Source organism: Loxodonta africana, chromosome 19 (assembly GCF_030014295.1).
Source record: "Loxodonta africana isolate mLoxAfr1 chromosome 19, mLoxAfr1.hap2, whole genome shotgun sequence".
In the NCBI taxonomy this organism is placed as follows: domain Eukaryota; kingdom Metazoa; phylum Chordata; class Mammalia; order Proboscidea; family Elephantidae; genus Loxodonta; species Loxodonta africana.
Window position 1 is genome coordinate 12,202,522 of NC_087360.1, and position 26,599 is coordinate 12,229,120.

The 26,599-nt window shown below is 51.2% G+C and overlaps 1 protein-coding gene across 1 annotated transcript in view; it reads right to left on the minus strand.

Moving 5' to 3' along the window:
* TBX5 (T-box transcription factor 5) overlaps positions 1-14,369 on the minus strand; it is a 55,295-nt gene extending 40,926 nt beyond the window's left edge. The window contains exons 1-5 of the mRNA XM_003419280.4: positions 14,223-14,369; positions 12,424-12,518; positions 10,147-10,266; positions 9,190-9,337; positions 5,095-5,247 (exon numbers count right to left, since the gene is read on the minus strand). Coding sequence (XP_003419328.1) covers positions 5,095-5,247; positions 9,190-9,337; positions 10,147-10,266; positions 12,424-12,518; positions 14,223-14,369 — 663 coding nt within the window. The remainder of the gene's footprint in view (positions 1-5,094; positions 5,248-9,189; positions 9,338-10,146; positions 10,267-12,423; positions 12,519-14,222) is intronic.
* Positions 14,370-26,599: the final 12,230 nt, after the last annotated feature.

The window sequence follows — 26,599 nt, forward strand, 5'->3', positions numbered from 1 at the left end:
TGGAAAAGAAATAAAATGATCTCTATTTGTGGATGATATGCTCATATATATAGAAAATCCCAAAGAGTCCACAAGAAAACTTCCAGAGTTAATAGAGGTATTTAGCAAAGTTGCAGGGTACAAGGTCAACAAACAAAAATCAGTTGGGTTTCTACACACCAGAAATGAGAAATCTGAAAGGGAAATTAGGGAAACAATTCCATTTACAACAGCGTCTAAGAGAATAAAACACCTAGGAATAAATCTAAGCAGGGACGTGAAGGACTTATACAGTGAAAACTAGAAAACACTGCTGAGAGAGATTAAGGAAGATTTAAATAAATGGAAAGATGTTCCCTATTCATGGATTAGAAGACTTACTATTGTTAAGATGTCAATACTACGCAAAGCGATCTATAGATTCGAGGAAATTCTAATCAAAATTACAACAGCCTTCTTTACAGAAATAGAAAAACCAATCCTCAATCCTCAGCTTTACATGGAATGGCAAGAGGCCCTGAATATCTAAAACAACGTTGAAAGAGAAGAACAAAGGAGGAAGACTCACACTTCCTGATTTTAAAACAGTGCTATACAGCTACAGTAATCAAAATAGCCTGGTTCTGGTATAACAATAGACACGTAGACCAATGGGATAGAATTGAGAGTCTAGAAATAAATCTACACATCTATGATTTTTGACAAGGGTGCTAAGTCAATTCTATGAGGAAAGACAAGTCTGTACAACAAATGATGCTGGGAAAATTGGATTTCCACGTGCAGAAAAATGAAACAGGATCCATGCATCACACCATACACAGAAACAAATTCAACGCCCAAGAGTATGGGCCCTGGACACCATTCTAACTCAGAACTGAAGCCGCTCCTGAAGTTCACCTTTCAGCCAAATATTAGACAGGCCTATCAAACAAACAATAACACATATGAGGAATGTGCTTCTTAGTTCAATCAAGTATACGAGACCAAACGGCAACACATGCCAAAAGCAAAGACAAGTAGACAGGGAGGGATAAGAAAACTGGATGAATGGACACGGGGAACCCAGGGTGGAAAGGGGGAGACTGCTGACACATTGCGCAGATTGCAACCGATGTCACAAAATAATTTGTGCATAGATTTTTTATGCACAAATTAATTTTCTCTGTATACTTTCACCTAAAGCACAAAAAAAATTTAAAAGAGTTGATGTAAAAAAAAATTCAAAATTGATTAAGGACCATATGTGCAAACTAAAACCATAAAATTCTTAGAAGAATAAGCAAGGGCAATGCTGTCAGGCCTAGCTTTCAACAATGGATTATCTAATATAATAACAAAAGCACAAATAGCAAAAGACAGAATAAATAAATAGGACCTCATAAAAATTAAAAACTTTTGTTCGTCAAAAGACTTTACAAAAAAAGTAAAGACAAACTACCTACTGAGAGAATATCTTCGGAAACCATATATCCAACAGGAATCTAATAACCAATATATATATAAAACTTTGACAACTTAACAACAAAAAGACAATCGTCATAAAATAGGCAAAAGACTTGAATAGATGTTTCACCAAAAAGTACATTAAAATGGCCACCAAACACATGACTAGATGCTCAATGTCATTAGTCATTAGAGAGAAGCAAATCAAAACCACAATGAGATACCATTTCACTCCCACCAGGATGGGTAAGACTAAAAAAACAGAAAATATAAAATGCTGGCAAGAATGTGGGGAAGCTAGAATCCTTATTCATTGCTTGTTGGAATACAAAACATTACGGCCATTGTGGAAAACAGTGTGGCAGTTCCTCAAAAAACTCTCAGTAGAGCTACCATCTGACCCAGCAATTCCACTCCTGGGTATATACCCGAAAGACTTGAAAGCAGAGACTCAAAAAGAGACTTGTACACCAATGCTCACTGCAGCACTATTCGCGATAGCCAAAAGGTGGAAATAACCTAAGGATGCCCATCAACAGATGAATGAATAGACAAAACGTAGTACATACACACAATGGAATATTGCTCCACCAGTAGAAGTGATACATGCTACAATACAGATGGAGCTTGAAGACATTACGCTGAGTGAAATAAGCCAATCACAAAAGGACAAATATTGTATGACTTCACTTATATTAAAGGACAAAAAAAGGCAAATGTATAGAGACCAAAGTTTATTAGTAGTTACCGGGGTGGGTGGGACATGGAAAAGGGAGGGTTAACGGTGATGGAAAAATCATTTTGATTAAACGTAGGGTTACACAATTATTGTACTTGCTGTCAATAAGCTGCACGCCTGTAAAAAGGTATGAATTGAATTGGCAAAAATTGTGTGATAGATATGTTTACAACAATAACCAAAAAAAAAAAAAACCAGACTAGCTGCTGAAGCTGCTTATGTACAAGCAAACACCTCATGGGATTTGGTTCCTTGATTTGGAGGTTTAGGGTCATGGTTTCATGGGACATCTCAGTTAATCAGCCTAATAACGTGTTTAGTGCTTCAGTTCTAGCTCCTGGCTCATTGCGCAGTGCCTGGAGTCTTGAAAGCTTGCAAGCGGCCATCCAAGGCACAACAATTGCTCTTTATTCACCTGAGCAACACAGGAAGCAGGAGGGTCAGGGACAGAAGGAGGATATGGAATGTGTGGCTAATTGCCTCCATGAACAGCAGCATCTTTTGCCATGAGACCGGAAGAATTGGATGGTGCCCGGCTACCATTACCGAACATTTTGAGCCAAGATTCCATAAAAGAACCCTGGACAAAAGGGAGAAATGTAGAACACAACTTCAAATACTCAGGGACTCTACACTTTCTGGAGCCATGGAGGGTGGATGAATCCCTGAAACTACTGTCCTGAGATAATAGTTAAACCTTAAACCAATAATAACCCCTGAAATCATCTTAAAACTCAACAACAGTTTAGCTTAACTAGTAACGTCTGCCTTGAGCATTGTGCTATTTTAAGAACTATCTCTATGGGATCAAATTGACAACATCGGCTAAAAGATTAAATAGGAAACTTAGGGGGCAGTGAGTTTATGTTAACGGGGGAGGAACAATTCCGAAAAGGAGGGTGAAAATGGAGGCATAACTCGAAGAATGCAATCAATATCACCAACTGTACTGCTGAATTGGTGTATGTTTTGCTGTGTATATCCTCAGTAACAACAACAAAATAAAATTTAAGAAAAAGGAAAAAGGGATTGTGTTTGGGGTAGTGGGTTTTCTTCTGGAAGGAAGTGTTTTCAAGACCCAGGTTCCCTACCAGGCTGAGAGTGACTTAGGAAACATCATCCATCATGGCTTGGCCTGGTCACTGACAACCTGAATTTGGAGATTACCCACAGCATTTGGTAACAGTCCAACTTCATGCGGGCCTTGTCTGCCACCCACCCTGCATTGCAATGACCTCCATGGAGGGACTGGTAGTTTTGGGGTGCTAAGCTTGCCTCTCCCCCTTCCTCAGTCTCTCCTGCCTGGCTCCCTAGCTCCTGCAGCTCCCCTGCCCTTACCTTGCAGATGGGAATATGAACTGTGGAGGGAGAAGGGCGCTCCCATCCCCCACATCCATCTCTGTAAGTTGTCCACATGACCTGCACTCACTGACCCTATAGGGACCCCTTCCTTTCGTCTCCCATTGCCATCTAGCCCAAAATCACTGCCTATTACTCCTATATAGTCTACTACCCCACAGAGCCAGCAGCTCCTCCCCAGCCCCTATTTCCAGTTCACTTTATAACAAGACTTAAGAATTGTTTGATGACTCCTCCTCTTCCAATAAAACAAATCCACACGCACGCAAGTTTCTTGAAGGACAGAACAGAACCCTGACAAGTCAAGGCAAGCCATTTCTCCTGCCAGAAAAAAGAAAAGATAAGCCCCTAACCTGCAGTTTGTCTTTTAATCGTCTAAACCAGGGCCTGAATTTTGAACAGCCTGGGTCTGCCATTTACACAATCCATCTGGCACCATGCACCTCTGCACCATGCTCTCCCAAATAACGCACGTGTGCCCCGTCACAGGACTCCTGTGGCGTTTGTGCCTCCGTGCTCCATGCTGTGGTTTGCAGGGTTTTGTTTAAGCACCGGTGGCATAATGGCTAAGAGCTCATCTGTTAAACAAAAGATCAGCAGTTCGAATGCACCAGCCGTTCCTTGGAAACCCTAGAGGGCGGTTCTACTCTGTACTATAGAGTTGCTATGAGTCGGAATTTATTTGATGGCAGCAGGTTTGGCTTTGGTTGGGTTGGGTTTAAGTCCTGGGGGCAGCGTTCTAGGCTGCTCGCTTTTTTAGGCTTTGTTTTACAATGCAAACCTCGTTTTAGTATGTGGTTTGGGGTCAGTAATAACTGAACTGAGCCCTGGTGGTGCAATGGTTAAGAGCTCAGCTGCTAACCAAAAGGTTGGTGTTTCGAACCCACCCAGCAGCTCCACAGGAGAAAGACCTGGACATCTGTTTCTGTAAAGATAACAAAAAAAAAACAACCCAGTGCCTAGAAAATCTTCCGGGGCAGTTTTGCTCGGTAATATGAAGTCACTATAAATTAGAATCGACTCAACAGCACCCAACAACAACAACTGAACCAACTGGTGAAGCATCGGGACAGCCCAACACAAGGTTTCTTGTCCCTTTGCCACCTGCCAGGTGTGAGTCGAGGTGCACCCAGGTGGAAGGGAGTAGAGGGGAGGAAGAGACTGAGCCCCAACAGAAAAGGGTAGACCCACAAGGGGTGGCACTGGGGCCACTCTTTCCCCTGACGAGGACACGGAGTCAGGCAATAAGGTGATTTTTTCCTTACTGACCATGTCATGAATGCAATGAAATTCAGTCTTATTGCACTTGGATGTGCGGGCATCTGTAGTTGGACCAGTTCACTTTCTAACTGTGGAGTGTGTGTGTATGTGTGTGTGTGCAAAACAGTTGTGCCAAGCCCATGAATGTAATACAAACGGCTGCAGTTCTGTCCCTACCCAAGTGCCCTCGGTGCCTGCTGCTTAGCAAGAATGAAGCCACCATTAAGACATAAAGTTTCAGGCAGACACCCCTGCAGACACAAGCAAATGAGCAGGCCAGCCCCAGGTACAGGGTTCCCGGGCGTCCAGCTTACCTTGTGGTTCTGGTATGACGTTACAGCTATAAACGCAGTCTCAGGAAAGACGTGGGTGCAGAACGCTGTGTTTTTTGAGCCAAATCCATTATTTTCATCCGCTTTCACGATGTGTAGTCTGGGCTGGTATTTGTGCATGGAATTCAGAATAATCTAAAAATAATCACATAAAAAGAAAATGAGATTGTCAGAAACTCAAAACCCCAACCCCCAAATTAGCCTCGTTACAGGCTTTCAAAAATAGCCAGATTTTTTTTTTCTCTCCTGTTTGGAAAAGGGGCCCGTGATTTCATTAAAAAGAAACATTTCAAAAATGACAATTTCCAACCAAAAAAGCCAGGGTAATATTCCAGGAATCTACCCAAGGCACACAGGGCAGTAAATCAGGAGTCTTAATAAAGTTTGCTTAATAAATTAACTCCCTGCATACGGCACTTCCCGCCCCGACGGGAGGGAAACAAGTCTTTAAAGGAACCAGAGACCCCAGGAAACCTGGCTGGCAATTTTGGAATGGAAAGAAACAAACACATAAATAAACATACAAATAAAGCCTACAAATAAACCCCCAAAACTCTAACTAAAGGCTTCAAGGAAAGGGACCCAGCATTTGCAGAACTGGGCTAAAAAAAAAAAAAACCACGGGCTCTCTGCACAGCCTTTTCCGGGGACTCCAAATGTCCAAGTAGACTCAGATTCTTGGCCCTTTGTTCAGGGAACAGGCAAAGAGAAGTCAATGGAAAAAGAAGATACAGGTGCGGGGTGGGATGCAGGACTCAACAAACTTGCCCTGGTCCCTAAAGATGGGGAGCAGTGGGAAGGAGGCACCCACCCCCCACCTCCACCATCAAAGGAGAAGGGGTTGGCTACCCTCAATTGAGACTTCCTTCCTCCAAGTTTATCAACATTTCAGGACCTTCCACTAGAACTGTATCAGGGCTGGCCCCAGCCAGAATTGCTCCAAACGGTTTGGGGGGAATTTTCCGTTTCTCCTTTCTTTAGGGGTGCTTCCAGGCAAAGTGGCATCTTAGCTGCTGTGTTTGAGCTGTTGTTACTACAACCACTATTTTTATTATTTTGGAGTCCCTGGGTGGTGTAAACGTGTAAGCGCTAGACTACTAGCCTTGACTACTAAGTAGCCTTGGTGACTAGCTGAAAGGTTGGCCGTTCGAATCCACCCAGAGTCGCCTTGAAAGACAGGCCTGGAGATCTGATTCTGAAAGGTCAGTCTTGAAAACTCTATGGGGCCGTTCTATTCTGCACACATATGGTCACTGTGAATCCAAATCAACTGGAAGGCGGGCAGCTAACAACTATTATTATTATGTTATCAGGAACTCCAAGCCCCACATCTTTGCTGAAATCAGAGCTATTTACAGGCGATGCGACTCTTTCCTAATAAAACCAGGCCTGTTGGTCTAATGACGTCTCCGTTTTGATAGCCCCAGCAGGCTGTTAACCCTAATATTTATCCAAACGCTCCGACGCAAACCCACCGAATGGGCAAATAGCCCCGTTTAACGGCCTGGAAATCTGGCCTGCTTTTTCCCCAGGACCCTAAAATGAAGCGGTGGAGGTCATCTCCTTGTCTTTGATTATTTGCATTGATGACCCGGGGCCAAGACTCTTGGGTCGACCCTTGAGACGGACGGGGGAGGGGGAGGGGAGCCGCGGCCCGGCCGGGGGAGGGGCGACAAACTCGCCGCCCCCGGCTCCTGGACCCCGGGCTGCGCGCTCTAATCTCCGGCCGCCGGGGCCGGCCGCCTCCCTGGCCGATAGCGACGCCGGCCGGGGCGGCGTGGCGACAGAGAGACGCAGCGGGGCCCCGCGGGCCGCCGCAGCCCCCGGCCGGGGCAGCCATCGCCCGAGCTTAGCCAAATTGCTTTGACGGCCAGGGACGGTGTGGAGGCATTAGCGCGAGGGCGATCTAATGGCTCCTAATTCCATGAGGGCGGCTTCGAGTGAAAAGTCCGAGGTTTGGGGCGGGAATGCGTGGCGGTTGGGAAGTCAGGTCAGCTCAGAGCACCTCGCCCCCTTCCCTGGGCTTGGAAGGGTCTGAAACTGGCAGGGATGGGAGCTCCCCAAACAGAACTGGGTTAGGGGGATGAGCACCTTCTCCAGGTGTCTTCCCTAGGAGTCCCAGCCCAGCCCGACCCCAAAGGCACACCCAGAGCAGCGGCAGAGAGACAGCTAGGAGCTGAAATGGAGCTGGAGGACGTCTCTCCCGGCCACTTACACCTAGGGTGCAGGTTCAATACTGACAGGTACCCAGCATGCCACCAGTCAGCCAACCCCACACAAGCTGAGGTAGTTTCTGCTCCTGGATGCACTGGCTAGAAGGAGCTGCCGGCAACCTGGTATGGGGAAGGAAGCCCTGCGTTTTCCCAAGTGTGCCCTTTCTGCCCTTTGGGCACCCTCGCGGTCCACAGAAACAGAATGGGCTGTCTCCTCTCTTCCCCAGCTAAGCAGCAAGCAGCAGTTCAGCCTCCGAGAAAGCCAGGTGTAAGACTGACATCAGACACACGGTGGAGAGCCACACAGTCCTCCTCCCACCCCAGGCACCTTGAACCCAGGGCATTAGCCCTGAGGCCCTGCTTTTGCAGATTTCTTATTTGTACCTTCACAAACCATCCTGCCCAGGGGTCAAATCCCTTGCCACCCAGCCTTCGCCTTTCCCCAGTTTGGGGACTGTTGCTTCTCTCTGAAAAGACGGCCTCCTGAGACAGGGAGCAAATTTGGAACCAGATTTAGTCTCAAATTCCTGTTCCCACCTACATGCTGTATGACCCTGGGCAAGTCCCCTTCCATGCTCCCATTTACAAGAGCCGCGTGCTTCTGTCCTCCCCTCCAGGCTGCTGCAAGGAGCCAACAAAAAGGTGAATGGGCCGACAGACATGGTGGGATCTGCAAGCTAAGTAGGCTCTAGACGGTGAATTCCAGGAGACAGTGCTCTGTCCTGAGAATCAACTGTCTTCAAGAAAGTGATTTAGGAACATTTTCCAAAAATCAAACCAGCTAATTGCTGTTGAGGAGCTAGCCCAACTTTTTGTTAAAATTTTTGGGAGGGTGTGAGGGGAGGCAGGCAAGATGGGACCCTAAAAGCTACACATTCTCTCCCCTTGGGCCGGGGCTGCACACTTATCCTCACCGCTACACCAATGTGGATGCAGCTCCTGGGGGTGTCTCTCCTGAGGCCAGTCTAGACTCCAGGTTTAGGGTCCTGGTCCAGGTGTGCCTACTCTGGGCATGGTGCTGGAATGGGGAAGTCTGGAAGTTGGAGAAAACGGTATCAAACTAAAAGGGGGCACTGGGAGCAGAGCTCTCTTCGCATGGGCTGATGTAAAAGAGGGGACAGGTGACCTGGGGTCTCCCTCACAGCTGGTGTACCCCAATAATAAGGCAGTTTGGAAGAAGGTAGGGGAAATTTGTGACTCCCTCCTGGCCCATCCTCTGTGTGGAGTCTGTGCTGACCACCTGCTGGGCTAGAGGGTCCATGTTTTCTGTAAGACTGAAAAGAGCCCTCCGCCCCTAATCCCAGATAGAGCTGGAGTGCAGACCTGGGTTCACAGGTCCCAGCGTCTGACTGGAGTGGGCAGCCCAAGTCACCCCACGAGCCTCCTCCCTCAGCAGAGGGTTAGGGTGCTGGCACGAGGGACATAGGGTGAGCCAGGAGAACCAGGTATCCTATCTCCAGCCACCAGAGCAAGAGAGAATGAAAGCATCGTGGGACAGCGAGTCACAGGAAGGGCTGCCAAGGGACGGTGACTGAGTGGGAGAGAGGTGGAGACAGGGAGGAGAAGTAGTAAGAAGAGAAAGTGAAGGGAAAGCTGAATTCCAAGGTGAGAGAAATAAGAGAAAAAGGGAAGACAGAATTGATGAGAAAGGAGAGGGAAAAGGGGAGAGAGGGAAGGCTAGATCAAGACGGTAGAGAAACAGACCAAGGAGGGAAAATGGAGTTAGGAAAAGGAGAAAGGCGGGCTCAAGGAACAAAGAGAAAAAAAAAAAAAAAACCAGGAGAAAAAAGGAAAGGAAGAGGAGAGGGGCTAGAGGGAGAAGGCGTGGACCCCGGACCGCGGGTCCGCAATGTGCGGTACTTACGTGCCCAAACGGGTCCAGGTGGTTGTTGGTGAGCTTGAGTTTCTGGAAGGAGACAAGCTGCCGCATCCAATGCGCCCCGGTGGCGGGCGAGTCCGGGTGTACATAGAGGCGGCCGGGCATGGCAGGCTCCGCTTTGCCGGTCACAGACCTAGACCAAGGAGAGGTGTGACCCGCCAGTCAGAGCGACCCAGAGTTAGTGCACAGCGGTGTGGCTGGTGAGGGCTGCCGAGTAGCCGCCGAGAATGATCTGGAAATGGCCTGACCATCGGGTCTTGCCTGGGCATGTGTCTCCGGCAATCCCAGGGGCCACAGGGCGCCTGGCGCCGGTGTTCAGGCAGCCCGTACCTCGCACTTTTTTCTTCCACCTAATTCTTCCCCCAGAAGCAGGGGCGCTGCGGGGCCTTGCAGTTTCTCACTGCATAGGAACAACCAGCGGGTTCTGGAAGCCCGGACTTGCCAAAAGTCTCAAAAAACTCCTTCAGGGCTTTCAAAGGGGACGTCTGCACTCCTGGCAGCCACAAGAGCAGTCTAACCGAGGAATGGGCCTCTCCTCTCTTGCCTGTTTAATTCGAATTCCACGGGCGATTTTGCAATTTCATAAAAAGGCGTCTTCAAAGCAGGTAACTCATAAAAAATAACTATAAATGGCTTTATGCCCCCAGAAATACCTCCAGCACTTGGTAACAATCCCCCTTTTTAAAAACCCACAACCCATAGATACAGCAACTTGTGTAAGCACCTCACTTCCTCTGAGCCTCAGTTTTCTCATCTGTAAAATGGAAGCTAATGGGTGTGTTGTTCCTTCTTCTTGCAGTTGTCAGGAGGATGCTATAGATAGGCACACAAAAGCCTCTAGCACACAGTAGGAGCTCCCAACATGTTCATCGGTTGCATAGAAGGGGATAGTTTGGTTTCCACTTTGCTCCCTGCCCTTCCCACCTGCCACTGCGGGCCTACCATTTATTATCCGCGAACTTGTATCTGTGGTCATCGGCGGGAACGATGTCCATGAGGAGAATGTACTTCGTTTTGGGGTTCAGGCCAGTCACCTTCACTTTATAGCTGGGAAACATCCGCCTAGGGAAGAGGAGGAGGGAAAGGGACAGAAAGATGGAGAGAGGGAAATTGATTGCATTAATACCAAAATTCTGACAAGTGCGTCCACAAATTTTAATGAGAGGGGCGATTCCTTGCGGAACATGGAAGAGAAACTGGTCCCCGCTCCGCTATCGTCAAGATCCATCCCAGGTTTCCCTTGGAGTTAGGGGAGGAAGAAGGCAAAGGTATGAGAAACAAGAAGGCAGGCAAACGGGTGTATCTGGGAGGAAAATAAAAACCAGGAGGCAAGCGCTTTGAAAGAACTGGTTTTGAAGAAGGCCTCACTCTTGCTCTTTTCAGAGCCAGGCACTTATTTTGGGGGGCGGGGGGGGGGGACGCAGGGGCTATTAGGTACAGAGCTGCCTCCTCCTCGGCTCCGCCAGGTGTTTTTGCCCGTCCAGCGCTGCGGTGTCACGTGGACACCAAGTTGTGCGCTCCCTGGACATGCACGCGTGGCTTCACGTCCGTGGGTGCGCACCTGCCTCCTGCCCTGGCTTTGGTCCCCCGGAAGTGGGGGACTTTTGCTTCCCGGAACAGCTCAGTGGCTGACCTCTACCAGGAGTCTCAGGCATTAGTTTCTTTCTAAATGTCTCAACCACTCCATGGAGCCTGGCACTCTTCCTCGGAGAATTTAAACTTCTTCGCCCTCCGCAAAGGATTTGGTTTCAGACAGGATTCGGTGGTTAGAAAGACCGCGCGCGCCACGGAATTACGCTGAATCCGCGACCTGTCCGCGCGCACCGGCGCACTCCGAAATTCCCATCCCGCTCCGAGGGATCCCAGAAAGCAAGGCTGGCCTGGGGCGGAAGAACAGGTCACCGGGTCGTGACTCACTCCGGGATGGCGGGAAGAGGTGCGTGGAGGCCTCTCCCCTCAAGCCCCGGAACCCAAGCCTTGCGGTGTTTGCCCGGCACGCCTGGAGGCGGAGGCGCAGGCGGCTTCGCAGGCCTTTTATAGTTAAATTCTCTCCGCTCAGGCTGGTAGGGGGGGAGGGTGTAGGAAGCACCGACCGTGTCTTTCCTTCCTCGGCGAAAGGGGAAGAAGCCCTCATTCGCTGGTGTAAACAGACGCGCCTCCTGGTTCATCAGGCCTTGGGGCGGGGGAAGGGGGTGGGGGGAGCAGACATTGTTTAATTTCAAATAATAATAAATGTCACTGTTGCCAGTTTACTGCTGGAGGCTTCAGCTGGAGACCTGGGGGCGTCTGGTGAGGCGGCTCCACCCTCCCCTTTCACACACCCGGTGGCTTGGGCCTACCGGCCTCTTTCCGGAGCTTCATAAGCCTGCTCAGAGCGAACACAGGGTTCTCAGACTTTCGGGACGCAGAGGACCAGATAGGACAAATAGAGATGTGGCAGGGATGTCCTCAGACCTGAGTGCACACGCACGCGCACACTCGCACACACATTTACAGAGCAGCAGGACTTGGCCACCCCGCCCCCATCAGTCTAGCATTTTCAGCTAAGACTCCTCGAGCTTTTAAGAGGAACTCCGGGGTGAGTGTCCTGGCGAAGCTGCCGTGTTTATCGGTGTCTGTATATAGAGCCCGGCCGAGCCCCAGTTCAGTTTCAAAGGCTTCGCCTGCTTTCTATAAACAATGAAAGAGGTAGCGAATACATTCAACGATTCGGTATTTGGCCATCGGGTGGGACCTTGGAACCACTCCAAGGTCACGAAGGGTGGGAAGCGGGAGCAAAGAATCAAGTCCGAGACCGGGTGAAACCCAAAGCCAGTGGCATCTACAGGTCTCCTCTGTGCCTCTGTATTTTTCCTTTCTCTCCCCACTTATCCTTCTCTCTTTCTCTCATTACTAATCCGTCCAGATAGCATGGCCTCCCAAGCTCTTTATTCTTCCTAAATATAAGGTGGAAGAGATGCCCAGTTTCCAGAGTTGAGGGTTTAAGCCATTTCCCCCACCTGCTTGAGATCAGTGGAGAAGTCTCCTACGCCTTTCTTAACAGAATTGGGTCAAAGAAAATGTTATCCCGTCCACCACCACCCCCTTCTACCCCCTTCTCTTCTTTCTCTCTGTTCCCTCTCCTTTCCCCCTTCTGCTTTGCTCGCCTCTACCATCCACCTTCATCTTTGTCTCTCCCACAGTGTCCCAGTGTCGCCTCCACGAGAGTGACCACCTCACCTTCCAGCCTTGGTTATGATCATTTCCGTTCCCACTTCGTGGAATTTCAGCCACAGCTCTCGTTCGTGGAGAAATACCTTGATTCCTTCCATGCCCTGTCGGAAGGAGAGACAAGTCAGGCCTGGACAAAGAGGGGCAGCTGAGGGCCTTCCCTTGCCGATGCGGGAGCCCCGATTGCCCTGGAAACACAGAGCCCTGCTCCTTCTTTCCTCTGGAGTGGTGTCAGCTGGAAGGCTGCAAAAGGGCCCAGCCCTGCAAGGCAAGGGGGCTCTGGAGCCAGCAGCAGACTTCCTCAGAGTCCCTGTGTCCGCTTAGCCTGGGAGGAGGTCTGCAACCACTACTTGATGTCCTCAGGGTACTCTCCTTCTAAGCCACCCACAGAATGCTAGAGAGTAATTCCCTCCATCATCCAGGGTTCTCTGGAATGGCCGTGGGGAGGATGGGGCTGAGAAAAACTCCAGGCCAGTTTCCATTCGCTTTAGCTGAGAAGCAAGGGGTAAAAAAAAAATCTCCACCTAGAAAAAAAAAAAAACCCACTCAGGATATCTTATGTAGACACCCAGGTACCTATACAAACATTGTATATATGCGTGTTTATTCACCACGGTGGGTGGAAATATGAGCATCTGTGAAATCTTTTTTAAAAACTAAGAACATTTATATACTATGATAGAGTCTCTAAGGCCAGGACAAAATTATTCTCAGTGTCTATACTAAAAAGCTTTCCAGTCCTCCTCTATACAGCTCTGTTCACTCGGAGCTGTTTTGCTTATGCAGCACTAGCCGAAACCATTTAACTATTCCACTTTCAACTAAAAGTTATTTTACAAAACCAACGCAAAAAACATTACATACAACGTCTCCGTTTTGAAATGGTGTCTAACCGCCTAATAAGTGGATTTGCTTTTCCTTAAAAAAAAAATCTGTTCGTTTCCCAAATATGTGCCCACACTCTCGCTGCTTCTATACAAAAATATACACACATTTCCCCAAGGTGTGAAGGGCAAAGAGAGAGAACAGGAAACAACCAAGAAGGACATGGAATTCCCACCAATGAAAGGTTTTCGCTATACCCAAGTACCTCTTCTGGTCAATTCATTCCACTTAGCGCCATCTGACACCCTATCTAAAAATCATCAGCGTCTACAAGGCCACCCCCGAGCACCAAGTGTGCAGGAGTTGAGGGGGCAGAGCATGCGGGAGGCTCCACGCTCCGCTTGGGCCCAGCGCCCAGCCAGGCGAGCCCGCGGCTGCGCGGTCCTCCCCACGCAGCCTCACGCGCTCCCAGCCGCCGGGAAGGACGTGCCAGCCGGCCAGGCCCCAACCTCAAGACAAATGGTGGGCCGCGCAGGGCTGGGCCAAGGCGCGGGGGAGGCGGGTGCAGGCGAAGGCTACCAAAGATCTGAAGAGGGGTCAAACCATCGCTCACGCCGCCCTGAAGCGGCCGCTGACCCGGCCCTTAATGAGCTGCTTAGGGCCGAGTCTACACGGAGTGCCCCGGGAAGGAAATTATCCGGGCGATTGTTAGCTAGCCCCAAATAGCTGAATAATTAAGGTTTCTCAAAAATAATTAAATATATCTCCCGAATCCCCTTGCCATCAGAATAATTGCCACAATAAGGTAGATTTGGTATTGGTTTTGGGAAGGCAGGGCCGGGAACAGTGGAAATAAAAACAAAAGGAGATAATAAGAGGCCACGGGCTTCCTCCCCGCCCTCCCCCACATCCCCAGAAGGGGCTGTGCTCCTCCACAGGCTTCGGTCTCTGTAAAAGGACTCCGAGGCTCAAGGTCTTCTTACCTGCTGGGTGAAGGCGGCCTGCGGGGACGAGGGGGACTTGCTGGCGGCCCCTAGAGTGCTCTCGGGTTTCGAGTCACAGGGCAAGTCCTTCGACTCTGGCTCCAGAGGTGTGTGTGCCAGGCCAAACCCCTCGTCTGCGTCGGCCATAGTGCGCCCGGGGCCCTGTGCCCGCGCCGGGTTCTGCTCTGAGGGCAGGGAGGAGAGAGAAGCAGAGAAAGGGTTGGAGAGCGTCGTTCTAGCGGCAGGAGGGACAGTTTGGTCCCCGGTTACCAGCGACCAGTACCTCCGTACTCTGCTAAAGGAGACTGCGGAAAGGCCTGTTGCTATTATCATTACTACTATTTTATGACCACGCACAATCTCTTGCAAAAAGCCCCGCGTCAGACCCGGAGGAGGCAAGGCCCGCACCTCTGCTGCGCAGGCTCCCCGCGATAAGAGAGCTGTCCGTCAAATTTGTCTGGACTTCTGGAAGAGCCAATAAAGATAAGGCGTCGGTATTTTTGGAAGCCATTGGGTACGAACCAAACACAAAACAAAACAAAAACCCAATGTCCTTTGGAGATTTTTTTTTCTCTTCTTCGAATTACAGGAGGCCGTCGGAGCTCTCTTTGTTAAACCCGGCTAGAGGAATATTTTTCTGAAGAAAGCAAAACGCCTGAAATAACCCGCCTCTTGCAAAACCGAAAACATACGCTGGGAAAGATGTGCCCTGTCCGGAGCCCCTGTGCAAAAGAGAATGGGCGTTCATTGTTTCTCAGTTACAGGCCTTAAATTTAAGTCCTTTAAAATTAAAAGCCCTCCCTTTCCCCCAACCTTAAGCAAGAAAGGTTAAAAAATTAAAATCAGCCAAACAGAAAGCCGGGCGAGGAAAGGAAAACATCTTCACAGAAGATGGCAAAGAGACGCGCGTCTGGCCCGCGCTCTGCAGCCAGCCGAAGCTGTGCGTTCTCTCTGCTTCCTAGGCTCTCTAAGCCCGGGGCGGGCATTTTGTCGAGCGGCCAGGCCTGGAAGAGCTTCTCCGAGTTTCGGCCAGGCCTGGTTCACTGGGGCTGTAGAGACCTGGTTACAGGTTGGCAGGACAAAATCAGGTCTCAGACATGTTATCTGGATCCGATGCAACGCGTAGAACCACCGGGGTTTGCGGGCACCCGGAGTTGGAATAAGCGAAATAACAGTTACAGAAATGTTTAAGCCCAGATGAGCTTGCCTCCTCTCTGATCTCCTTCCAATCTCCTCCACACTCCCAAGTAGGGATTTTCCTTCCGAAAAACCCAGGAATGCCGTGAAGAGGGTGCAAAGGATGGTCCCCCAAATCTTAGATGTCGCCTAAGAGAAAGCCTGGACCCCGCCCCCCGATTCTGAAGACCCAGAAATGGGGCCAAGGAGAAAGCCAGCTTCTGCGGCCCAAGCCTCAGGCAGCTTGCCTCACCTCGACTTGGGGATTGGGGAGGTGGTGACCAGAGCCCAGCAGTCTGCTGGCAAAAAGAAAGAAAGCGGGGGGGCTAGCGCCCCCACATGAGCTCCCATTCACTGCTGGCCCCAGGGAGACTTCCACCCCCGGCCGTCTCCAGGATCCCGGGGAGCTCGAGGCTGGCGGGGGAGCTAACAAGATGCGTTGACAGAACCAGGCCGCGCGTCCTGCAAACCTCCACGCTGCTAGCCCAGCCGCGGCGGCCTCTCGGCTCCATGCGCTAGGGAGCTCCCGGCCGCCTGAAAGCTCTGCCAGCCAGGCACCCCTATAATCCAGGACCAGGCTGGAGTCCCCCCATTTCGCGCCTCCCGGAGCCGATCCAGCAGGCGGGCTCCATCCTGAGCCTCCCGTGCCAGCCGCGGGGCGGGTTACCTCACTCGGTGAAGCCGGCTCATTCACCGCATCCACGCTTGCTCCTAGCAGGGAAGCCGGCGGCGAGGCGGGGGCGCGGGCATGGTGGCTGCTGGGTTATGCTGGGGACTGCTGGCCCAGGCTAGCGGCTACTGCTGCCTACAAAGAACACCCACCGCTGGAGCCTCCGCGGCGACTGCCCACCTCCAACACACCTCTTCTGCGCTCGCGCTCCCTAAATACTTCCAAGAGGTCAGGCGCCAGAAAGGTTCCAAAGGACGCGAAACAGCAGCCTCCAGGACACCCGCAAGGGCAGAATCTCAGGGCCCCCCTCCTCCCTTGCACGCCCAGGGAGGGAAAGTTGGGAGACGGGAGGAAGCCGCGGGAATGGTAGAAGTCGTTTCTGAACGCCGCTTTCAGGGTTAAAAGTTCTGGAATCCGAGATCGCGGTAAGAGGCTCTCTCTCTCTTTCTCTCTCTCTCTCTCTACACACACACACTCTCTCTCTGTCACTCTCTCTCTCTCTCTCTGAGAAATACAAGCAGACTCAGCTGAGCGCAGAGACGCTAGGCTGCCTGATATTTGCAAAGCACTGAAATCGCCTGTACAACTAGCTGGGAGCTCGGACTGCCCGCCGCCTCTCTCTCTCTCTTTTCTCTCTTCCTCTCTCCCTCCCTCCCCCACCACCTTTCCCACCAGATTTCCCTAACTCTCAAACCACAATGCGACTCACAAACCCAGACCTCACGATCACCCCCTCCTCCCCACCTCTTTCCCCACCTCCATCCATCTCCGCTTCCCCGAGTGCGCTGTAGCTGCAAAAATCCTGCACAAATCATCGCAAACCCGATCGGCTTCTGCCCGGGAAGTGATCTCGGTGTCGCGAGCTGTGCAGAAAGCCCAGTCTGAACACAGTACGTGTACAAGCACATACCACACTCACACACACACACAGTGCGCCTCAGCTGCCTCGCCCGCGTTCTCTCGGCGGCGCTGACCTCCCGGCAGAGAGCAGCATGACCCTGCCTGGCTGGTCCACGCTACACCGGCCGGAGCTGGCCGCCCTGACGTCTCCCTCCGCCCCACTCATCACCCCGACTCTCAGAGACACTGGGGTGAAGGCGGGGTGAAGGTGCGTTTGGAAGGGAGCCTGAGATCTCGCCATGCACCCTCCCCAACCCTCCCCCGCATCCGGCCACCAGACCTCCTGGGTTTGAGCTGTACACAAGGCAGTATACGAAAATAACCAAACAGTCATTGGGGGCTGCCTGGGGTTTTCGTCTTCACTTGGCTCCTCTCCCTGCCCTCCCCCTCCCTGAAACGTATTTTGAGGGTCGAGTTGAAGAGGTCAATAGAAGCGTAAACACACGATTTGTAGCGTCTCCGCCTGCGAGGAGCCAGACTGGAGCACCACATATTGGGGGTCGGGCTTGGAATAAATGTCAGGGGTCTCATTCCATGACCCACCCTCGTCTCCCGTACCCCATGTCCCTGTTCCTTTCCGGGGTCCTTTAGGGACTCAGGCCTGCGGATCAACATCTAGGGAGAAGGATGGAGGGAGAGAAATGCCCCCGAGGTCAGCAGCCGCCTCCTACAACCCTGTGGCGAGTGGACTGTCCAACACTGAGCGGTGGCACATCATGGGAGAAAACCGGCCAGCTGTGTGGCTACAGTTTTCCCCCGCTCCACCTTCCAGGTTTGTTTTCCAACAGACTTTTGCCAAGGCAGTTTATTTATTTGGAAAGACACCCTCACTCTTTCACAATATCAGCTGGGCCGCTTTGGGGCCTGCTAGCGATGCAGAGTCCGGCCTGCGACAGAAAACAAACGTGGCTTCAGGAGCCTGGATCCCCGCGTGTCTGGTTCAGGGAAGGGAAATCTAGAAAAATCTCTCCAATCCCTTTAAATTCTCAGAGATTTGTGGATAAAATAAAGTCCCATAAATAATCTTCAGGCACCTCCTGGGACGGAAAAGCTGGATTCCTCTAAGTAATTGTCCAGCCAGATTCGCATAGTTGTTGAAGGGCCGCACAACGCGGACTGGTGCCGGTCACCGAGCGCCATCAGGATTTAAACCTTGCGGGTTTAAAACCATTCTTGCCAGTTGACACGCAGAGGCAAAACGCAAGAGAATACATACATTATTTCGACCCTGAAAAGCCGCAATGAGGGCGGAGGAAATTCTAGAGGGACGAGTTGGGGCGGGAAGCAAGGGCCACAGCAGGCCAAGTGCCGAGAGAAGCCTACTACCGCCCCGCTCAGCTCGCCAGGGCGACACTCACCTCCAAAAATCCCACCTCTTCTTTCCAGAGCAGAAGCCAGGAGTGGCACCTCGCTGGGGAAGAGGGCGTTCAGGTGAAGAGCTTGAAAAAGAACCCCCAAAAGAGATCCCTTTTGGGCCAGGCCTCTTTCCAGGATCTGTCAAGACAAGCCGGTACCTCCCAGCTCGAAGTTGGTTTGTGGTCTCCGACAAATTAAATATTACTGTTTATTACCAGGCATACCCCAATAAAATAAAGAGTCAACCAGGCGATGTGGACTATCTCACCAGCCGCTGCACCTATAGGACTTGGAGACGTCACGAGTCACGCAACTGGCCCGCGCGCTGTCATGCTCGACTGGGGGGCAGCGGCAGGAGGTTCTCTTCTCTGCGTGTTCCCTATCAGTCCTGGGTCTGTACAGGACAAGTCCCGGACGCCTAGGCCCGGGAATAAATAAAGAAATAAACAAACCCGGCGCTCTCCGGGGAAATGGGGGTGGCAAACATCAGACACAAATAGAGCCAAGATCAATTTTCTTAGGGAGGGAAAAGGGAGGGGGGCTTTGGGAGAAAGGGAGGTAGAGGCCCACCTCAGCCCCCGATTGGGAAGAAATCAAGCTTCTCTGGAGAAATGAGGACTCTTGCAGAAGGCAAGAAATTATTCCTATTATTTAATCGTTATTTCTTCCGAGAAAGCGCTCTAGATAAGTGAGCGTTTTGGCGCCCTCCTAGCTGGTTCTACTTGGGGCGTGATAGCTTAGTTCCCTGGCTTGCAGACCTGTGTAGAAGTAATTACTGGGTTATCGCTAGGAGGGAGAAAGGCAGTTGCCCGAAAAGTTTCTTGCTAAGAGAAAGGCCATCCTTCGAATATTCCATCAGCTGGGTCCCGGGCTGCGCTTGGTCCAGCGTGGCCCCGCGGGGGTGCGGTGCGAGTGGGTGGTTGAGGGGGTGCTGGAGAGGGGTAATTTCTACAGAGAAAAATTACAGCGCTAGGACACGCAGCAGAACAAGGTCCTCTATTTTGTTTTGTAATGAGTCTGATTATTACTTGTGGTCTGATCAATGGACATAATTTCTAAGCAGCCGATGGCGGATGAGCCCAAGCTTTTGCGCGCTGCTGCCAACGGGATTGGTTCAGTTGCGAAACGTACCGCGTAGACGCCTCTGGCTGCGCGGAGAGAGGAGCTAGGCTTGCCCAGGTCGAAGAGAGAGGGCCGGGCCCTCCAGAAGCGTAAGTTCCCCGCCAAGGGGCCCAGGCAGAGCCGGACGTCTGAGTCTGGACTTGCCCCCAGCCTTAGGGTTCAATCCCGGGTGTTGCCCGCGCCCAGCCCCCAGAGTTTTCGGAAGCATGGCTTGGCTCCAGGCCCGTCCGCCCGGGGCTGGAGCTGCAGCGAACTCGGCAGGAACGCGGTCGGCCAAGCAGCCTCCGGAGCCAAGGTCAGGCCCGCGGGGAGAGTGGGCGGTGGCTTCCAGCTCCGGTAACGGACGCCCGGGCCATCACGGCTGCAGCCCCGGCCGCTTCCAGCGAGCGGAATCCGCGTCCCTCCTCTCGGCCTGGCCGCGGCGGCTTCCCCGAGCTTAGCTTTCGTTTCCCAAGTTACTAATAATGATCTATTCCCCAATCCGAGGGTCGTTCAAAGCAGTGTTTGCTCCCAGTTGCCAAGAATGCAACTCGAAATCCTTCTCCCCAAGTCTCTAGATGAGCTCCGATTTGACCTCTGGGCCAAGGGGGCCGGGAAGCGGAGGCTGCAGCCCAGCCAGGGCTGGAAGGGGAAGGCGAGACTCGAGCTGGGAGAGCTCCTCTCCGCTGACTCCTCTCGCATCCTCTGCTTGGCCCCACAACGACCGGGCCCAGCTGGCAAAGGCGTCTGCAAGCCCAGAATCCCAGGCCCGCTTTCTCATGCCCTCTGGAGCCCGCACTGGGGATGAAGTAAACTGAAGACCTCCAACTAGATTTGAGTATCCCCGTTCTTTCCCTCAATCATTTGGCAATAAACCCGACAGCCATCTGCAATACACAACCCCCCTTCCTTTTGGGGGGTGCACTGGCTCTCCCCCACAACTGCTCCCCAGTTCGATTTTCTCCTGACAAGTATTTTTCTTTCTTTGGAAAATCCCGGCCCGAATTTTGACACTGCAATGGACCAGGAAGCAGGAAAGTAAGAGTATTTAAAAAGTCAAAACAAAAGAGAGGAACACTTGCTGTTATCTTTTCTCATTCATTTTTTTCCCTTGTTTTTAACAATGTTGCACCCAAAACTACCATTATTTCATTCCTCTTAGAAGAGAACTCGCTCATTCCCTCTATTTCTCTCCCTATGTGTGTCAGCCTGACCCGGGTCTCCACTGGGGGCAGAAAGTAGAAAGAAGTTCGAATGGGCCTGGGAAAATTAATAAGAATTACAATAGTAAAAAGTATGAAAAAAATGAACTTCGACCAACTCATTTTGCAAAAGAGTCAGTCCGAGGGTGAGAAGTTCCCTCGTTTCTCAGGGGGTCAATTTTCCTCTTGCCTGGTTAAATCTGACTCCATTATTTTTTTCCAAGGCCACACATCTCCATTCCCAGTGTCTTATTCAGCTCCTAGCTTTTTTCCGTTCGACTAGAAGTATCTGCAAAGATTGCTGGCTGTTATTGTTATTTCCGTATCCACTATTCTCTAATATGCCCTCCAAGAATTATTGCTGCTATCCTTATTCATGTTGGTGGTGTTCCGTGTGTTTTGGACATATTCCTCTGCCCTCCCGAAGTTTGGCGGGTGAGATTTTTTCCTTGGTGGGGCTAATGAGACCAGAAATGAAAGAGGAAGCCTCACTTCAGAGGCCCGGCTGATAACAATGCTGGGAGCCTGCAAACTCCACAAAGCAGAGAAGGCAACAGCAAGGGATGTCTGGAACAACGCAAAGGGGGCCATTGTTTGTGGCCCCCTCCAATTCCTGTGGGAGAACAGGGTGAGGGATTTAGGATGAGAGAACCTGCAGCTGCCTCTTATCCCACTAGCCTGCAAACATCAACCAAATCTGCCGCCCAGAACCCTCCGAAAGGCCTGGGGCCATATTCACGGTGTCTACACCGTCAGCCTTTGTCCAGCAGCCACAATAGGTGTGGGGTAAAAATATACGGAAGTCCAGGACTCTGCCCCTGTATGATAGAGACTTAAGCTAATACCTCCAGTCTGGGGTGCAGGTGGGGGCCTGTCTGGACATCCCTCCCTCACCTCAAGGGTGCGATGGAAACTTGGGAGCCTGCCGCTCTCCGGGGCTCTGGAAAGACAAATTTTCTTTGGCAAAAGGAACGGTGTCGCGCTGTCGACACGGCTGACTATTTTTCTTGTTCCCTCACACACAGAGGGTTGGGGCGGGGGGGAGAAAAGAAAGCAAGGGAAATTAAATCCACACGTGCTAAGCCCGCTCAAAGGGCCAGATTCAAAACCAGAGACGAAACTGTGACTCCAGTTCGGGCTGCACCGGGACCCCTTTCCAGCCTGCGCGTCCACTCAGAGGAAGGCGTCCCCACCAGAGAGAATTCGATCTGATGTTTCATAAAGGCTTTATTTAAGGCGGGGGGAGGGACGATATTTTCTCTGGGAATCTACGCCAAAGAGATTCCAAGGACATAGCAGCTAAGAGAACAAAGGAGATGGCAGTTGGGAGAACAGTGATGCCCTTAAATAAACTCAGGTTGGTATCTCCTAAATCAACTCAAAGATGCAGGCAACTTTCACCCTAGGGCCAAGTGAGCCAGGCCTGTGATTCTGGAAGTTCCTGAGGTCTGGCCAGGCTTCCGGACTTGGGCCGCCTACCTGGGTCAAGAGAACCCAAAAAAAGCTGTTTTACTGACGCTGGAATGACCAGCCAAATCTGCCTGGCAAACCCAGCGTCCTTCCCTCCTTTCTTTCACAGCTTCTAGAGAAACTTTCCGAGAGAAGCCCCCAGCTGCAGAGGAGGTCTGCACAACGTAGGGGAGGGGGCCACCCTGCCTGGAGCTGCGAGTGAAAACTCTAGTAATGACCTTGAGGAGGTGAAGGGAGGCGGCTGGGGATGCGGGCGACGAGCGCCGCCAAACCCCAAACTGGAAGGATCCGTCACCAAAACGATTGCTTGGTCGAGACCCATCATTTTTCTTCCCCTTCAGCCGCGAGCACCCAGCCGGGCTCCTGTGGCCTCCTGGCGCTGGCTTTCCGGCCTTTCGGGGGGCAGCCGCGACCGAAGGAACCTGAGGCGGGGACCCCGAACTCCTGGCTCCCCCGCCACAATCACACCCGGAAGACACGGGCGAAACTGACAGGGGCTTGCGGTGGAAAAGTTCCTGGCGATGGCTTCCGCCGGGGTCCTGTATTTCCTAGTCACCATGGCAACTCCAGAGTCACGTCGGACGCTCTCAACAATGGGGCGCCCGGAAGACAATCGCGCAAGTTTGCGTGTATTCGGAGGCGCGAAACGCGCTTCCTCTGGTCGCGCTTGGCTTTCCGGAGCCTCCCCTGTGGGTTCAGCCCAGCAGGGACTTCATACGCCCCCTCCCTTTAAAGGAGTCCTGGTGGCGCAGTGGATAAGAGCTGGGCTGCTAACCAAAAGGTTGGCAGTTCGAATCCACCAGCCGCTTCCCGGAAATCCTCAGGGGTGGTTCTACTCTGTCCTATATGGGTCGCTATGGATCAGAATCGACTTGACAGCAATGGGTTTGGTTTGTTTTCCCCCTTTAAACAGAGGAGAAAACTGAAGCTTGGCCGGGTAGACTCCAGTCTTGAGCAAAAGCCCGCTTCTGAGTTCAGAGCGGTGACCCCTGAGCCCTTTGGGCTCAGCCCGCGTCCGGAACATCTCAGCCAGAGACCTGGGATTTCAGAGTCGCTGGGTCTCTTCACACCTACTCGTCATCCTCATCTGAGCCTCCGGCGTCCCTCCAGCAACGCTTTCTGTTGCCTAGAGTCACTGCTCCTATACAGCAGGAGGGAAGCCTGGGACAAGAAACTGTAGCATTGCTGTCTGCAAAGTCTCACTGAGGGAGCGAATAAATCATAGTCCTTTTTCTTTAAAAGAAATATTTTTTTCAATGCTGGATGTAATATAAATAACCTTAAAATAATGTTAGTATTTCTTGGTTACATTGCTTTCTTCCTCAGCTTGCATGGGAAAATGGTGCCCTTCTTTTTAGGGGAATGGGAATCCGACATGCTGGTGACTTTCCTATTTGCAGTTCACAGGCAGCAATGTCGGACCCCAGCTACTGTCAAGGAAAGAACCCTGTTCACCAAGTGCTACTCTGCTGGGTCTGCCCAGCTCTGCAGAGACTGAGGGAGCTAGAGAGAGGGCCAGCAGAGACAAGGGAACCAGGCCCAGGAGTTCGTGTTGAGCAGTGAGCTTTGGCCAGGATGGCAGTAACTCTTCTGGGGTCCTCCAAGATCTGAGACCACCAACTCCACCCCTCTCCCAGCTGGTCAAGAAAGACCACACTTCACTTCCCTTCCCCTTCTTCAAAGGCCCATCCAATGTCCCCCAAACTCCTGGCTAGCAGTGCACTGCCCCAGCCACACCTGTCCTGTCCAGAGGCAGCCCAGACAGACTCCTTTCCCATTCCCAAGCCCCGCACCCGGTCTTATTCCCTCTCCAGCATTTTGCATTAGTATTTTCAAGAGAGCCCTACTTGTGTCTACACAGCCGCAAAGAGACAAATGTGGATGCTTTAGCTTCAACATCTCTATTAGTTTTTGAGGTGCCATTGTAGCGAACATTTATCATGGGCCAGGAGCTGTCGTATCATTGTTTCACTGGTTCGCTGAGTCCTCAATAGCTCCAGGAGAAGGGGGCTCAATCACCCCCACTTCACAGAAGAGACTTCTAGGCTCAAGGAGTCAAGGTCATGGCCTAGTGGGGCCAGGATTGGAACCCAGGCAGCCTGACTCCAGAACTCAGGAGCAGACAGGGCTTTACAACCAAGCCAGGGAAGCGAAGGGCATGGGGAAAGAGGTCTGTTGCACTGGGTGAGTGCAGACAGCACATTTTAAACACCTCAAAGCCCCTTCAATCTGAAACTGGAGGCAACGGCTCCTTGAGCTGTAGATCTCTCTCTCTTCTGGTGTCTCTATCGCTTCTTCCCACTCCCACCTTGGAAACTGAGGACCCAGAAGAAGGCCTGTAGGCAGATAATAATTAGGATTGGAGGAAGGACTGCAAGACACTGGTGCCCTCCTTTCCAAACCCTCAGTGCTCTATTCCTAACCCATTCTGTTCCCAAACCCTGGCCCATCTTAATCATGGCCTCGAGCTATACATGCTGTCCCCAGGAAGGAGGAGGGAAGGAAAGCGGGGGTGGAGAGAGGAGTAGGATGGAGGGGAGGGAGTAAGAGAGATGTGCCTGCTCCATTTTTTGAAACAAGTAATTAGGTTCAGAGAGGGTGAGGACTTGCCTGGGGGGTCACACAGCCCCTGCTGGAAAGGCACCAGCCTCTTATAGTTCCTTCCACTCTGGCGCCTTCAGGTAGAGCCTGAGTGGGAACTTCTTAAGTCTTCCTAAGTCCATGCAGAGGTTGTGCTCAGTATACTCTCAGGGTGGAGAAAGGTGTGAGGCCCTGCCCTTCTCCCACCTTTGTTCTCACCACTACAGGTGGAGTGCGCTTTCTGTGGCTGTGAAGCTCCCCCAACTCAAGATCCCAGTAAGCATCTCAGCAAGGTTGCAGACCTCTTAGGGGCTGCAGGCTTGGGACACAGAGAGACCTGCCACTGGTGCTGGCCCTGGTCCTATAGCCTGGCCCACTCGAGCCCCTCAGTTTTCCCTCTTCTAGGCCCTTCTCCCTGCCACCTCCTGAGCCAGCACCGGTGCAGCACTGGCTGCAACATGTCCAAGTTAGGAAGGGAAAGTCATCCTTAGAGGGAGGGGGATCCCAGGAAGGGCGTCCCAAAGAGAAGTACAAGGGTTCCCATTCTCCAAGGTCCTTCCTTTCCATTTCCACCACCTGAATTCTGCCAGCCCTAGGGGCTTCAAGGAAGTGATACCTCTCACTCCGCTTAGAAATGCCTTCTCCCTCATGGCTGCCCCATCTCCAGGATCCTTCACTTCCACCCCCAGCATGCTGGTGGACAGATACATGCTCAGTGTTTTGGGGTTGCTCCACTCCTTGCTAACAACAGCTCCCCAAGGGCTCCTAGTCCTCACCAGAGAGTCTCAGTGCAGGCTCCATACCCAGGAGGGAATGCCTGGCCCCTAACAACTAAGTTCGCGACAGGCAAGGGCCAATCCTCCCGATTTCCAAGTCCCAGGCTCCACGTTTCTCTTTTTTTATTCTTGTAAAACTACAGCTCACACAACATTTGCCAATTGAACATTTTTCATTTGTACAATTTGGTGACACCAGTTACGTCAATCATGTTGTCAAACCTTCACCAATATCCACTGCCAAATTTTCCGTCACCATAAATAGAAACTCAGTGCTTCATCCACAATGATTTCTCCCTTTCTTCCTCCCTCCTGGCCCTGGGAACCACTATTAAACTCTGATCTCTATACATTTATCTGTTCTGGGTATTCCGTATTTACATAGCTGTCCTTTTGTGATTGACTTACTTCACTCAGCACAATGTGTTCAAGGTTGATCATGTTGTAGCATGTATCAGGACTTGACTTTCTCTCTATGGGTGAGTAATAGTCCATTGTATGGATACACCACGTTTAGCTGATCCACTCCTCTGCTGACGGACACTTGGGTAGTCTCCATCTTTTGGTTCTTGTGAAAAGTGCTGCACTAGACATTGGTGTACATGTGTCTGTTTGTGTCTCTGCTTTGAAGTCTTTTAACAGAGAGCCTGGATCCACAGTGCCCGCCTGCAAAGGGGCTGGGCTGTGTCTGCTTTCTGTGTGGATGAATCTGAAATTACTCTGTAGCCGCTCCTTGTGACAGTGTGTCATTTGAGGAGTGACTTTGTATGTCTTCTGTGTGCTACAGTATGTGTGTGCTATTTTATGTACTTCCTTGAGAGGGCGTATTTTTATTTTATTTTTGATTCTGCATTATGTAAAAGTTTACAGAGCAAATTAGATTCCCACTTGATAGTTTGTACTTTAAGTGTTTCATGGCCTTGACTTCATTCACCATGATATGTCTCCCCATTTCCATCCTGGGTTCCCCACTTCGTTTGGTCCTGATTTCCTACCCCTCCCTGCTTTCTCGAGAGGGTTTTTTTTTTTTTTTTTTTAATGTATAGACGTTTTTTCTGTGTACTTCCTTATGTGAAAACGCCTGTGAGCCTGGGGTGTACAGGGCCTGAGTGTGTGTGGTAGGTGCTTATGTGGGTATGTGTGTCA